Source organism: Manis pentadactyla, chromosome 9 (genome assembly GCF_030020395.1).
Source record: "Manis pentadactyla isolate mManPen7 chromosome 9, mManPen7.hap1, whole genome shotgun sequence".
Lineage (NCBI taxonomy): Eukaryota > Metazoa > Chordata > Mammalia > Pholidota > Manidae > Manis > Manis pentadactyla.
The window spans coordinates 13,655,010-13,668,298 of record NC_080027.1 but is presented as its reverse complement, the minus strand read 5'-3'; the positions used below and the strand labels follow the sequence as shown (position 1 = coordinate 13,668,298).

General features: G+C 58.8%; 1 protein-coding gene across 31 annotated transcripts in view; it reads right to left on the bottom strand.

Moving 5' to 3' along the window:
* The window catches only part of NRXN2 (neurexin 2), a 102,712-nt gene that overhangs the window by 21,361 nt on the left and 68,062 nt on the right, over nucleotides 1-13,289 (bottom strand). For 27 of the 31 annotated variants that reach the window (XM_036927317.2, XM_036927461.2, XM_036927468.2 and 24 more), the window contains 2 exons: nucleotides 5,080-5,261; nucleotides 333-504 (listed from right to left, as the gene is read on the bottom strand). In XM_036927317.2, the coding sequence (XP_036783212.2) occupies nucleotides 333-504; nucleotides 5,080-5,261 (354 nt within the window). Of the gene's footprint in view, nucleotides 1-332; nucleotides 505-5,079; nucleotides 5,262-12,421; nucleotides 13,088-13,289 lie in introns of those variants that run through there. The other 4 variants (XM_036927509.2, XM_036927517.2, XM_036927499.2 and 1 more) reach the window with 3 other exon arrangements.

Below are 13,289 nucleotides of genomic sequence, written 5' to 3'. Positions count from 1 at the left end.
TCCACCTCTCCTCCTCTGCCCTTCCCCCAACCCCCGAACGAGACCCTAGCCTTGCAACTCTCCCCACTCAATTCTGTCACGTTCTCCCTGCTAGCTAAGGCACTCCAACTACGCGATTTAGCCCCGCCCAGAAAATACCCGGCTTTCTTTAACCACGCCCCCGAGCTGGTACCTCCCCAAGCCACGCCTTTCCGCAGCCCCACCCCGCCCACAGTCGTAGACTCTGGCTTAGCCCCGCCCCTGGTGCAGGCAGCGCCCCAGTCAGAGGCGGCCCTGCCAGCCCTGCCCCCGACCCTCCCGTTGCGCCTCCACAGCGCGGCGGCGCTGCCTACCTGCTGGGTACCGCTCGTTGACCGGCCAGCTGTCCACCTGCAGGGTGGCATTGCCGCCGCTTCGAGTAAAGCGCACCACATGGTATTTGCCGTCACTCACGATGGCGTTGGGCTCGTCGATGGTAATGTCGTCTGTGCCCACGTTAAAGATCACCCCCACAGTGCCCTGGTCCTGAGGACAGGGAGGCAGCAGTCAGTGGCTGGGAGGGAGAAGCCATTCGCTCCTTCTAGAACTCCACCTATAATTGCTACCAGCCTAGCTCCCTGGCTCATCACAGCTTCACAACGTCTCTCTCCCAGTCTTGTCTTTCCTGGACTCTCTCACCTGCTTACATAGGTGGGCAGGCTTGCTCCTCCACTATATGCAAATTAGGAAGTAACTGGAGGTTCAGGGAGGTTGAGGAAGCCACTGCTGGGTGCAGAACCTGGACCTGGAGCACTTCCACTAACCATCCCTGCCTCTTGTTTTTTGGTTTGTTCAGAATATTCAAATGTTTACAGAGCACCTACTCTGAGCAAGGACCATTGAGCCCAGGCCCCAGACAGGAAGACCAGGACCAAGCTGGGGACCAGCAGGTGCTTAAAGGGCGGAGGCTTCCCGAAGGCACAACCAACACGGAAACCCATGGAAGCCAGCCCCAGCCTGAGGAAGGTCTGGCCTCCCCCAGCTCCACCACCTCCACTCAAGCCTCCCTTCCTCTGCACTGCTCAGCTCTGAGCAAGTCCCTGGGGCTCTGGCACCGAGGTATCAGCATGCCTCTCCTGGCAGCCCACGAGGCCCCAAGCAGATCCGGCCTGCGTGTGGGGGTGGCCCGCCTACAGCCACGGGGGTAGAGGTAGGAGTCCGGACAGTGTGTTTCAGGAGGTGACAGGTACGGAAAGAGATGGGGAGACAAACCATGTCAGTCTTCCTAAGGAAAGGCAAACACGGGCAGGTAAGGGTTGAGGATGGGGCTTGGAGCTGGGGAGGGACAGGAAGAGGAAAGACAGGAACTAAAGCCTGGAGAAGGGGAGCAAAGAGTCGGTCTGAGCAACCTCTGGGACCCAGGTCGCAGGCTCTGGAGAGGACCTGCACGGGGAACCCTACTGAGGCCACCCAGGATCCAGCCCAGGAAGAGTTCGGTCTATCGGGCCAGAGTGAGAAGGAGAGAACACCTAAAATGTGCCAGGCCCTCTGTGGGTTCTGTATATACATGCCCTCTTCGTCCCCACAGCAACCCTCTGTGGAAGCTTATAGTAGCCCCATTTTATTGAGGAGAAAACTGAGGCTCAGGGGGATTAAGTAACATCTCAAAATCTCACAGTTCATAAGGAAAAAAACCCCAAGATCTGAACCACAGTTGGCCTGACTCCAAAGCCAATGCCCTCTCCCCCTTGCCACACTAGTCCAGGAGACACTGACTCAAACTGCTGAGGGTGGGGAGTGATTTGAGAGGCTACTGAGGCCAACTGACCTTCAAGACCAGATATCTAAAAAAAGCCAGCAGAAGGCCCACTAGGCTCTAAACCTGAGCTCCTACTCCATTCCCCTGCCCTTCCCCAGCAGCACCCCTGAACCCAGCCTCCTGAGTCCCCACACCCTTCTTCCCACACAGGACAGACATCGCGCAGACTCACTGGGGCCCCGTGAGTCACACACAGTCACAAGGGCCCAAATCATCACAGAACAGCCTGGGGTCTTCCGGAAAGGCTGTCCCAGTCTGGCCTGGGGATGGGGAGACCATTCAGCTGCCACCTCCTGCATCCAACAGAGCCCAGAGGCTTCACGGCACTGGGAGCAGGGATGGGGATTTTGCAGAGAAAGCTGGGGGGCAGGGTGTATAGCTATGGCTCGCTTGGAGAGCCACACCCTACCCCTTCCATTGTGAGCCTAGTTCTCCCCTTCCTAGAATCTAGGAGAGACACACACACACCGTCATACAAGGATGCAGCATCTCTCCTCAGAGGCGGTAAAGCAGGGAAACTGAGGCTGGCCTTGCCTAACAGTACCAGCAAGCCCCACCCATCCACCACCCACACACCGCCAAACTCCCATGGAGACAGGGGATCATCTGCTCCCCACGCACGTGAGGGGAACAGGCAATGCTCCTCAGTGCTATTGTTAGTAAGAACGTCTCCCAGAATAGCGTCAGCCCCTTGGACGCCTCTGAGGGTTTCTCCCCACCAGGCTCAGCCAGTGGCTGTGGCTGTGGAGAAGCAGGTGTGGCCTGGGGGCCTGCCAGCAGAGGGCCGACAGGGCAGCTGGAAGGCAGGACACCTGGGTTTCCTAGGAGGCAGCCAAACTCACAGCCATGCACTCCAGGGAAGAGGCAGCTCCCTAGAGCTGCTCCCGATGTGAAGTCAGTTGTCACTTCTGTTAAAGTCATTAATTCCTAATTCCCCAATTACCTCATTAGGCGGCGGCGGGGAGAACGCGGTCGCTCCTACAGCAAATAATTATGGGAGTCAAAATTAATTTGGCAAAGTGGAGCGACGCTTTATTAGAAACGTCAAATTGCTTTTCTCTTATTTTGCAGCCGCCTCCCCACTCTCTGAAAGCTGCTAATGACGCTGTGGTGGGAGCTGATGTGTCACCAGGGGAGAAGGGGTCTTGGGTGCTGCCCCCAAGGGGCTTCAGCCCGTCTGGCGCCCAGCTCTTCCCTCAGAGCTGGCCTCTCTCATGGCCCTCACACTTCCTCCAGTGCCCTCACCCTTACCAGGCTCCCCATCCAAGGGCCAGGTCTCCCCTCCTCTTTGCCCTCTGCAGACCAGGCACCAGGCCCTGTACCCCGATAACCCTGCACCAGGAGAGGCCTGTGGGAAACCGCTCAGAAGGAAAAGTAGATTCCTCCTCCATCTGCCCTGATTCCCCGAACCCTTTCTCCTCAGCACTGAGGAGCCCTGTCTCCTAAACCTACAGACACTGAGACACACAGAAGCTGTCAAAGAGGCAGACACAGGATACGCACAGTTCGGCGCATCCAGGTGGATGACCACAGGTGACAGGCATTTTCGCTGACCTGAGTACTTCCTAGGGCTGGGCAGTGTTGTAAAAGTGCTTTACACACATGCTCTCATTCAAACCTCACAGCATCCTCTGTCCTTTTATCACACCACTACACAGATGAGGAAACTGAGGCTCAGAGAAATGAGGTGACTGCGCAAGGACAGAGCAAGAAAGTTGGGACTCACACCCAGGCCATCAACTCCAAAGCCATATAGCCTCTCATGACTGTGGGGAGAGAGAACAGCAGCCCTCACTCACAGAGAAGAACACGAAAATGCGCCAGGTCAGGAGACCAGAACAACAGCAAAATACAAATACAGAGTGACACAGCCAATCCAAGGCCACGAGAGTGTCTCCCACAGTCCCACTGTCACTCCTGACACAGTCAACATGTACCCAGTACCACCCTGTCACACAGTGTCATGCGCAGTGTCCGTAACCACACTGTCTCTCACATTTGGGTGGAGACACTGTCTGTCTCCATCACATGGGCAGGGGACTCCCAGACCTGCTCCCCAGGCTGCCGCACGTCCCTTTCCTACACACACCCTGCCTGGCTGCCCCTGCCCAGCGCCTGTCAGCTGCCACTTCCTCTCTAGCCCCACGTAGTCCCCAGGACATCTCTCCTCACACCTGCTTCCTGGCTCCCTGGTGCTGGGGGAGGGGTGTGCAGCCATGGGACCCTGAAAAGCTGTTGTGTAGGGAGTGGCCAGTAGCTCAAAGCCTTCTTCGCTGGCTTCCTCACTCCCCTTAAAGCCCGGGTCCCCCACCAGACCTTTCCAGTGCACACAGAGCCCTGTCAGCCTGCTCAACCCTCCCAGCTCAGGGGTCCTGGCCAAGGTCAGCATATGAGATACAGGCAGCAAAGGAAGGTAGCTGTCAGAGGCTGTGTAGGTAGAAATGGAGACTGAGGTCGGAGGTCCAGGGGTTAAGACCATGGGGATGAGACAGGGAGAGGCTAAGAGCTAAAATGAAATGGAGCAAGGCCAGAGGCCACAGAGAAGGATGTGGGACCAGAGATGGGAAGAGGACGGAGAAGAAAAGGAATTGTCTGAAGACTAGCGTTAGGATGAACACTGTGAGGAGAGGTGGGAAGCCCCCAGGGAGGCCCTGGGAAGGAGCAGAGGTTGGAGGGGGTGCAAGTTGGGCAGAGAAAGGCAAAGCTAGGCTGGACCTGAGGTCAGGATGGGGATGTGCGGCTGGGCCAAGAGGTAAGAGATGAATAAGCAGGCCAGAGAGGGGAAGGGGAGGCAGGGGGGCAAAGGTCATGGCAACAGAGGGCGAGGCAGGGCAGGATCTAAATGCAAAGTGAAGAAGCAGTGCTGGGCAGCTGTGGGCAAGGAGGTCCGCAGGACCGGGTGCAGGTCACAGCCGACCGCCCTAGGTGATCTAGGAGCAAGCAGGCAGCAGCCCAGGAGAGTCAGTGTGGGGGCGTTTCTGTACTCTACAGGAGAATGGCCTAGGAGCCTCAAGGAGGCCCCCAGCTTTCAGAGGCACAGAAGACACAGATGGTCTCAGGGAGTGGGGAGCTGGGAGCTTCAAATCAGCCAGAGTGGCTCTGGGAGCCGCTGTGAATAACCAGGAAGGGAATGGGTCTCAGAAGCAGAACTAGTTAGAAGAAGCCCCAGGAATCACAAACAGAAGTTCTGAGGACTCCACATGAGGGAAAGATTTGAGGTGCTGATCCTAGCAATGAGGGGACTGAGTGGATTTGCAGTCGGAAGGTTGTGGGGGTCAGGGGCCAGGGCCCTGGGTCCTTACGATGTGCAGCTGCAGGTAGTCCCCGAGGCCGGAGGCGCTGTCCACCCGCACCAGCACAGCGCTCCGCTGGTGCGTGCTGAAGCCCACAGCCAGGCGGTCCATCCTCGTGCTGGGCCGGTCATTGGGGGGCCACGTGTAGGTGATGAGCGCTCCCCCCTTCCCAAAGATGTATGTGGTCCCGGCTGCAGAGAGAGAAAGGGAGAGAGGGAGATATGATATCAGGAGAGTGAGGATCAGCAGGCCCTCAGTGACAGACCAGAGCATTGGGACACCAGATTTAGCACACAGAGCTTCAGCTGTGATACCCACAGCAGCCACCAGGCTCTGCAGTCCTAAGAACAGTTGGCAGGCGGTACCCGGGTGAGAGCCTTTGCACGCGCACAGACAGATGTAGCTGCCTCATCAAGAATTCTAGTTTTAATTACAGCAAAACAGAGAGGTAACAGAGCAACACAGAGAGCCCAGAGAGAGGCTGCAAGGTGACCAGGAAGAGTGCTGGGCCGGCAGGGCCCAGGGGGCCTGGGCCTGAGCAGCTCCACTTCTCCCAGGGCTGGCAGAAGTGACAGATTCAAGGTGCGCTTCTGTGGGGCCAAAGCAGAGCAGGCGCCAAGGTGAAAGTGGCCCCAGGAAATAATGAGAGGAGGGGCAGAAGCTGGGTCCAGCTCTGACTCCCAGCTCACTGACTGGCACCCCTCGGTGCCTGCCCCGCCCCCTCCGCAGGCCCTGGAAATCCTGGTCCCAGTCTGCCAAGGACTCCCTGCTTCCACTTTCAATTAGGGGGCTACCTGGGCCCCAAAACAGTACATCCTGGAGCCCTACCAGGAAAAGGGCCAGACATGGGGGGTAGGGGGAGGAATAAAGATTGATGGCTAGAAGAGGAAGGAGGCAGAGACAGATGGACAGAAAGGGACAGAGCCCGGTGTAGGTGAGAGAAAGTTGCAGAGTGGGAGCCAGAGATGAAGGCTTCCTCTCCCTGCCCTCCCCCACCCCACCCTCTCTCCCCGCTCCTCGTCTCCATCCGCTGGGGGGCAGGTGTGAGGTCCCTAACAATCCCAGCCTCAAAATAAACCCCATTAGTCGCTATGCTCCCTTCTGTGGCTGCCCAGGCTCCCTGGGGCTGGACGGGTGGGACCAGACTGATGGCTAGGGTGGGGGTGGAGGGCTGGTCACCCAGTTTCTAGGAAGGGAGCCTTGTCTAGAAGGCCCAGAGGACTAGTAGTACTCTGGGGCCTTCAGAGAAGGGAAGAGAACAATCTTGCATTCTTTAGAACATAAATGGAGATGAGATTCATAAAATGCTTAATTAAATAATTAGTGTAACGACTCCCCTCAAAGCATTTCTTGGGGCAAGAGGGGTTCAGGGGAGGTATCCAGAGAGAAAGTGAGAGGCAGATGGGGCCTAAAGACAAAAGCCTGGAGTAGGCTGGAAGAGAAGTGGGGCCTTGGGGATGCGCAAGTTCTAGGTGGGATGGAAAGTCCTGTGGGCAGGTTGCTGGGAGCCCAGAAGGCCTGACTCAGGGAGGACTCCAGGCACTTCCAGGGAGCAAACCTGCTCGACCAACACCGCAGCCCAGCTGCTAACACTGAAGCTGGTCCCCTCAAGCACCTTGGGAGTTTCACCTCGGGGACTAGGAGCCCCATTATAGTTCAGGCAACCAGGGATAAGGGGTCTCTATCCCCGGAAGTTCTTAGGCCCCTAATGGAGAGGGGCCTGAGGGCCTGGTGGGAGGCACCATCTGGGGGCCCAGGGAGGGGCTGAGGAGAGAGGGGAAGGCTGTTCTGAGGTAGTGAGGCCAGTAGGGGTGGGGCTGGGCGGAGCTGGAGCTGCTGCCCAAAGCACTTGTCTTCAATGCCCACCATCTTCCCAGGCAGGGCCAGGGAGAAGAGATGATCCCCCGGGGGCAGGGCAGGCAGGCAAGAGCCACCCTGATGTCTAATAACTGACAACGTGCCACAGCATGTCACTGGCAAAGCATCCCCAGCAGACACACAGAGCTTGGCTCTGCCCCCTCCAGACCCAGGTATCCTTTCTACCTGGGGGCCTGGAGACCCCTTGGTGAGGGTTTGAACCCTCAGGACAAGGCCCCAAGACTGGGGTGGGAAGTTGACTGGGAGCAGAGTGCACAGTACGCTGCAACCACGCCCCAGGTTCTCACCTGCCCAAAAAGGGAAGGGCCTGGAGGCCAGGAGCCCAGTAGGCCTCAGCCACTAACAGTCTCTCCACTCCCAAACACTGCAGCACTCTGGAAAACCGGCTGTTTCCATGGCAACCATAATACCCAGGGTCCTCCCTTCCCCCTCCACTCACTACAGGCTGCACTTCCAAATTTGGGGAGTTGGGAGGGCCAGGGGAGCTGAGATGATGACCTTCCTCCACACAGCCTCCTGCCTGCCTGCCCGACCAGAGGCTGCTGCCTCTTCACCCGCCCCCCCACGTGCTCCAGGGCCTCCCAGTCAGACGAGGAGAGAGGCTTACTGGGCTTTCTACTCCCTCAGAGCAGCCAGGGAAACCCCATCTCCCTGAGCCCGCTCCCAAATATCCCAGGTCTAGGAGAAAAGGGGCCCTTTCTTCTCCCTTTCCCACCCCACGAACGCAGACAGCACACCATCCCGGAGGGAACCCTGCCTGTGCCCCGAGGGGGCCCGAGAAGCAGGAGGGCGTGATGCCCCACAGAGCAGTGCGGCGGGAGGGTCCGGAGGTGGTGCGGGCGCCCCAAGCCCACACGTTCCGAGTAACGCAGACCCCAACCCGTACGCAGGCGGCGACGCACCCAGCTGCACACAAAGACCCCGAGAGGTAAGGCAGACCCCACGGGAGACACGAGGCAGCCAGGGAACATGGCGCTAAGCGCACAAAGACCAGCGGGGCGGGCAGCGCGAGGGCAGGACGGACGCGCACCTCCCCGCCCCCAAGCCTGGGCGCACGAGCCGCCCGCCGCCTGCCCAGGCCCCGGCCCCGGCCCCGGCCGGCTCAGCCAGGCCTCCCCGGGGATTTATTACCCCGCTGTTCTCACACTGCAGCCGGTTTATTACGCGGGGCGGGCCTGTTAAAGCCTAAGGGCGTTTATTACACTGTGGGGGGATCGGGTGGAGAGACACTTCTTGGGCCGAAGAGGTGAAGGATGAGTGGTTTATTGGACTGGGGCGGCAGTCATTACCCTGGGGAGACATTTCTCTCCCCAGCGCAGCGCTCCCGCCCGGGGGCGCCGAGGGCTCGGTTTGGGGTGGAGGGCGGGCAGGGGCGGGGCTCCGCCGGCCGCTCCCAGCCCTCCCCGGCGGGCGCGAACTCCAGAGGTGCCTCCTGCGTCTCACCAGGCAAGCTGTCCTCTACCCTGGCCACTGGACTCTCCCAGGAAAGGTACAGAGACACGGAGCCCAGGACACCACACCTCATCTAGAACCTCTGCAAGGTTCTGGAAGGGGCTCCGCAGAGGAGAGGGGCCTAAGCCTAAGCCCAGAATGTTGCCCCTAAGATGGCCCATACCCATTGTTTTTATTCCCCCCTCCCCCGGTGCCCCCCCTTCAGTAAATGCTAGTGAACTGCATTGTGCGTAACATCGGGGGAGGGACCCACTCCTGAAGCCCGAGGCAAGAGAGGCAAGGGAAACAAGATCCCACAGGCCCAGGGACCTGGCACCTTCTGCCTACACCCAACATAGTCCCCTGGGTGCCTCCTAGACCTAGAAATTTACTGATCCAGTAAAACACTAAATGATCAAGAATCTTCCATAAAGTTCCCACACACCTGCACTCTAGAAAAAAACAACTAACCATTAATAATGGTTCGCTAACCCAGACACAACACTACCGTCCCATGTGAAAAAACACCCATGCAGGAGGCCCTTGTGGTTAAAACTACATGTGCGGACCCCCTGCCTGTCTCCTTGTAGCATCAGAAACCATGACAAAACCTTCTGATAGACCTAGAATAATGAGAGGGTAAATGTCCTGCACAATACAGAAGAGCCACGTCCTAGGTGCCCATGGCCCATACCCACTCTTTGTATACGGACCCTCACAACCCAAGGGGACCCCCAGCGATCCAGAACCCTGGGATCAGCTCTCTCTCAAGCTAGAATCCCAGAACAGTATCTTATGCCCCCTCATGGCTTCAAACCATCCAGTCAGATATCCAAGTTAACACACCCATACCCAGAATCAAAATAAATGCCAGCCTCCTTTAGAAGCTGGAGTGGTGAACCCAGAACCCCTAGAAGCTACTGACACAGAACCAAGCTGAGACTGACCCCTCCATTCCAGGCTTCAGAGGGTTTCAGAAACAAAGGTCTGAGGCTGAAAGGCTCCTCAAAGACTCTGAAACCAGAATCAGGGTCAAGGGCCAGGAGAGTTTCACCCCCTCAGGCCATTTTTAGAACCCAGATGTCCTGGTCCTTGATGCCCAGACCGACATCAGGTGCAGGAGTGTCAATGGTGTCTGGCAGGTGGGTGGGGATGTTATGTAACAGGAGGAGTTGGGGATGGAAGGGTAAAGGAGGAAAGAGTGAGGAGAAGAAGGGAAGGAAGGCAAGGAGAAACGCAGGGAGAACCCCAGAGAAGGGAAGTGGAGAAGCAAGGGCAGGAAAAAGAGGCTCCCTCACACTGGAAGACGCTAGGGAGGCAGGGACAGAAGAAGGGTCTCCCCTGCCTAGAAGTCTCCCAAGCTGGCCTCTTCCTCTAGCCAGCCACATGGGGGTCCCAAGAGAAGCCTGTCCTTTTGCCTCCCATATGGCTAAGGTGGGCAAAGGTGGGGTTCTGCTCTGACAGGTGGCCCCCTCCCTACTCTTCTATACCTGACCTTTGGCCCTCTTCTCCCTCTCACCTGCCTGACCCTCCACCTGCTCCTCCACTCAGTCTCCTACCTTCCTCCGTCACTGCCCTCCAGCTCCCTCCAGCTTTTCCTCTGCTTCCATGTGGCACTGGCAGCCATTGGCCCTCTTGGGGCCGTTTTCTCCTCTGCACAGCAAGGAGGTGGCCATCTCTGAGGCAATCCCAACGCCAGTATTGCATAGTTGCCCACCGTGCTCTCTCCTCCATTTTCTCTCCCTCTTGCCCAGCTCTTTTATCCCGACTCAGCCCCTTCACTGAGACTTCCCCTGACCCTCCAGCTCCCAGCCCCTCCTGCCAGTCTGCTCAGCTCCTCTCACCTCTCCCTTCCTTTTTCACCTCCTCTGCTCTGCCCCCCACAACACTCTCCCTAGTATCCCTGGCTCCCCTTTCCTATCTCACCCCTTCATGCCTCTCCTCATTGCCCAGAAATATCATGTCTTAATCTGGGCCCCTTGGGAGCAACACTGGGCCACAAAGGAGCCAAAGGGGACAGTGAAGAGGAGGGAGGGAGACAAAGAGGGCGAGAGAGTTCCTGGGGAGAAAAAGGAGGCTGAGACCAGGAGCAAGGTCTGGGGTGGGAGAGTGGAGATGGAGCGAGCCTGGAGAGCCTGCCTGGAGAGGACCACAGCTGGGGCAGAGGGGAGGTGAGGGACACCCTGCGGGGAAAAGAGAGGGGAGCATGAAGAGGGGGGTTGGCAGGCCACCCCTGGCAGCGGGAGGGAGAGAGAGCAGAGGCATGAAAAATGGGCTGAGGATGAAGTCGGAGAAAAGGGAGGAAGAAAAGCAGGAGAGAGGGGTGGAATGGTCAGAAATGGTGCAGGGGGCAAAGACTAGGCAGCAAGGATGGGCAGATGCAGAACGACGGGCAGGCAGAGAAGAATGCAGCCATGGTGGGCCGTGTGGGGCACAGAGAGGGAGTGATGAAGATTCAGACATGGAAGATGAGCGAGGCACAGAAAAGGAGTAAAAAATGAGAGGTGATAGAGGGACAAAAATGGAGAGCACAGAAGTTGGAGGCAACAAGGGTACAGAGTGTGAACTAGTGAAGACAGGCGATGAGAGATGATGGGACTCAAGATAAAAGGTGATGGTAGCTTGGAGATGGCAGAGAACCAAGATGGGAGGTGATGGGGGTATAGAGATGGGAGGGCAGGTATAAGAAATGAAGTGCAAGGATGTGAAGTAACGGAGGTACAGAAATGGGAGGTGATGGAGGGCTGAGATGGGGGCCAAAGATGGGATGTGATGAGTGGCACCATATGAGAGGAGAGAAAGGCACATGAGAGAGAAATGGAGGTAATGGGGACGACCTTTGGAAAGTGATGGCAAGGTACAGAGATGGGAGGTGATGTGGAGTACAGAAGAGAAGTGAGGAGCGGACTAAATGGGAAATGATGGGGTCTCTGGAATGGAAGGTGACAGGAGGGATTGAAATGGAAATTAAGTGGAATGTAAAGGGGCACACCTGGCACTATGAGGGATCGGAAGTCATGGTACAGTGACAGGGAGTGATGAAGCCATAGAATATGAGGACAGAGATGGAAGGCGGCAGGTACAGAGTTGGGAAAGGATGGCTAGACTTTTAAGCGTCCAAGCCACCATGCAATGAGGGGACTGAGATGGGAGGTGATGAAGGGCAGCAATGAGAAGTGACAGAGGTTGGAAACAGAGGTGATGGGGTCTGAGAGGAAAGGTGAAGAAGGTTGAGATAGATGGTTATGAGGGACTGTGATAAGAAGTAATGGTCAGTGGAGAGTGACGGCGTACTAACCCAGGAGGTGACAGGAGACAGGAATGGGAGGTGAAAGGGGCACTGGGACAGCGGAACTTAAATTCCAAGCAATAGGGCTACGGAGATGAGAGAGGCTGAGGTTCACAGGCAGAGGCAGGACAGAGATGAAGGGGTGTGGGAAGGAGAGGTGGAGATGAAGGGAACTGGGCTGGGAGAATGGTGGGCCAGGGAGGGAACCGATCGTTTAGGAGGTGATGGAAGGACAGAAAGGGACAGGAAGGGAAGGTTGCTGGAGAGATGGGGTTTAGAGACAGACACGAAGAGGTGAACGCAGAAGAGATGGGACTGTCAGAGACAAGAAATGACCAGTGGCACGGAGGGGAGGTAGGGGGACAAAGACAGGAAGATAATGGGGTGCAGAGACGCAGCCCCAGCGGAGGGGAGGTGGGATGAGGCAGCAGGGAGGTAAGCCAGCTGGAGAAACGGTACGAGGCAGAGATGGAGCAGGCGGGAGGGACAGAAACTGGGGACGGGAGAGCTGGGCAGAAAGCATGAAAGGACAGATAGGGAGGTGACGGACAGCGGAAACAGGAAGGGGAGCAAACAGGCCGGGAGAAGCAGAAGGTGAGGCCAGGGAAGGGTGGTGATGACAGAGAGGGTGGGGGAGAGGAGAGGGTGGGGCCGGAACGAGGGAGCCCGAGCCGGCGGGCGAGGGGCTGGGCCCGGGCCGCACACGCGGGAGGCGCGGGCGGTGGGGGCGCAGCGCGGCGGTCGCCCACTTACCGTGCCCGCCGCGGGTGAGGAAGGGCATGCGGTTGATGGCGATGGGCACAGTGCCGTGCTTGCTGTGGAAGTGGTGGACGTGGTGGGTGGTGCTGAGGCTGGAGGACACCCGCGCCCCCTCGGCCGCCCCCAGCAGCAGCAGCAGCAGCAGCAGCGGCGGCAGCAGCGGCCGCCCGGCCGGGGCTGGGGGGGGGCGCGGGCCCCCCCCCGGCCCGCTCCCCCCGGGGGGCATCTCGGCCCGGGCGCAGACGCCTCACAGCCCCATGGCCGGGCGCGAGGACGCGGCGCTGCAGGGCCCCGCGAGGCCCCTCCGGCTCCGAGCCCCGGGAGGGTTGGGTGGAGAGCAGGAAACCGGAGCCCGAGCCTCGGTCCGGGGCAACGAAATCAACTGGATTCCGCCGGGGGCTCCGGGGTCCGCGGAGCGACAACGCCAAGGTCCAGGACGCCTGGGTCCATGTCGAGAAGCTACGGGTCTCCGCGCGTCCCGGAGGGTCGGAGCGGCGCCGAGAGCCGTCAGAACCCCGGGGGAGCGCCCGGGGGAGGGGGCATGGCGCCGGGGGGAGGAGAGGCGAGCGGGGGAGAGCCTGCGGAAAAACCGAGCCGGGGAGGCGGCCTGGAGGAGAGCGGCGGGGGGCGGACGGAGACCGCGGCCGGCCGAGCCGCTACCACCCGACGGAGGCCTGGGGAGAGGAGGGAGCGGCCGGGGGGAGGCGGCGGGAGAAGGGGGAGGGAAGCAAATCCGGGTGAGGGGGGAGCGGGGGGAGGGGGGAGGAGAGGAGGGAACGGGCTGAGCAAAGGAGAGGCGCGAGCCTGCGAGATTCCAGCGGAGAGATGGAGGCAGCGGAGTGTTGCTGCAGAGGCTGAGCGA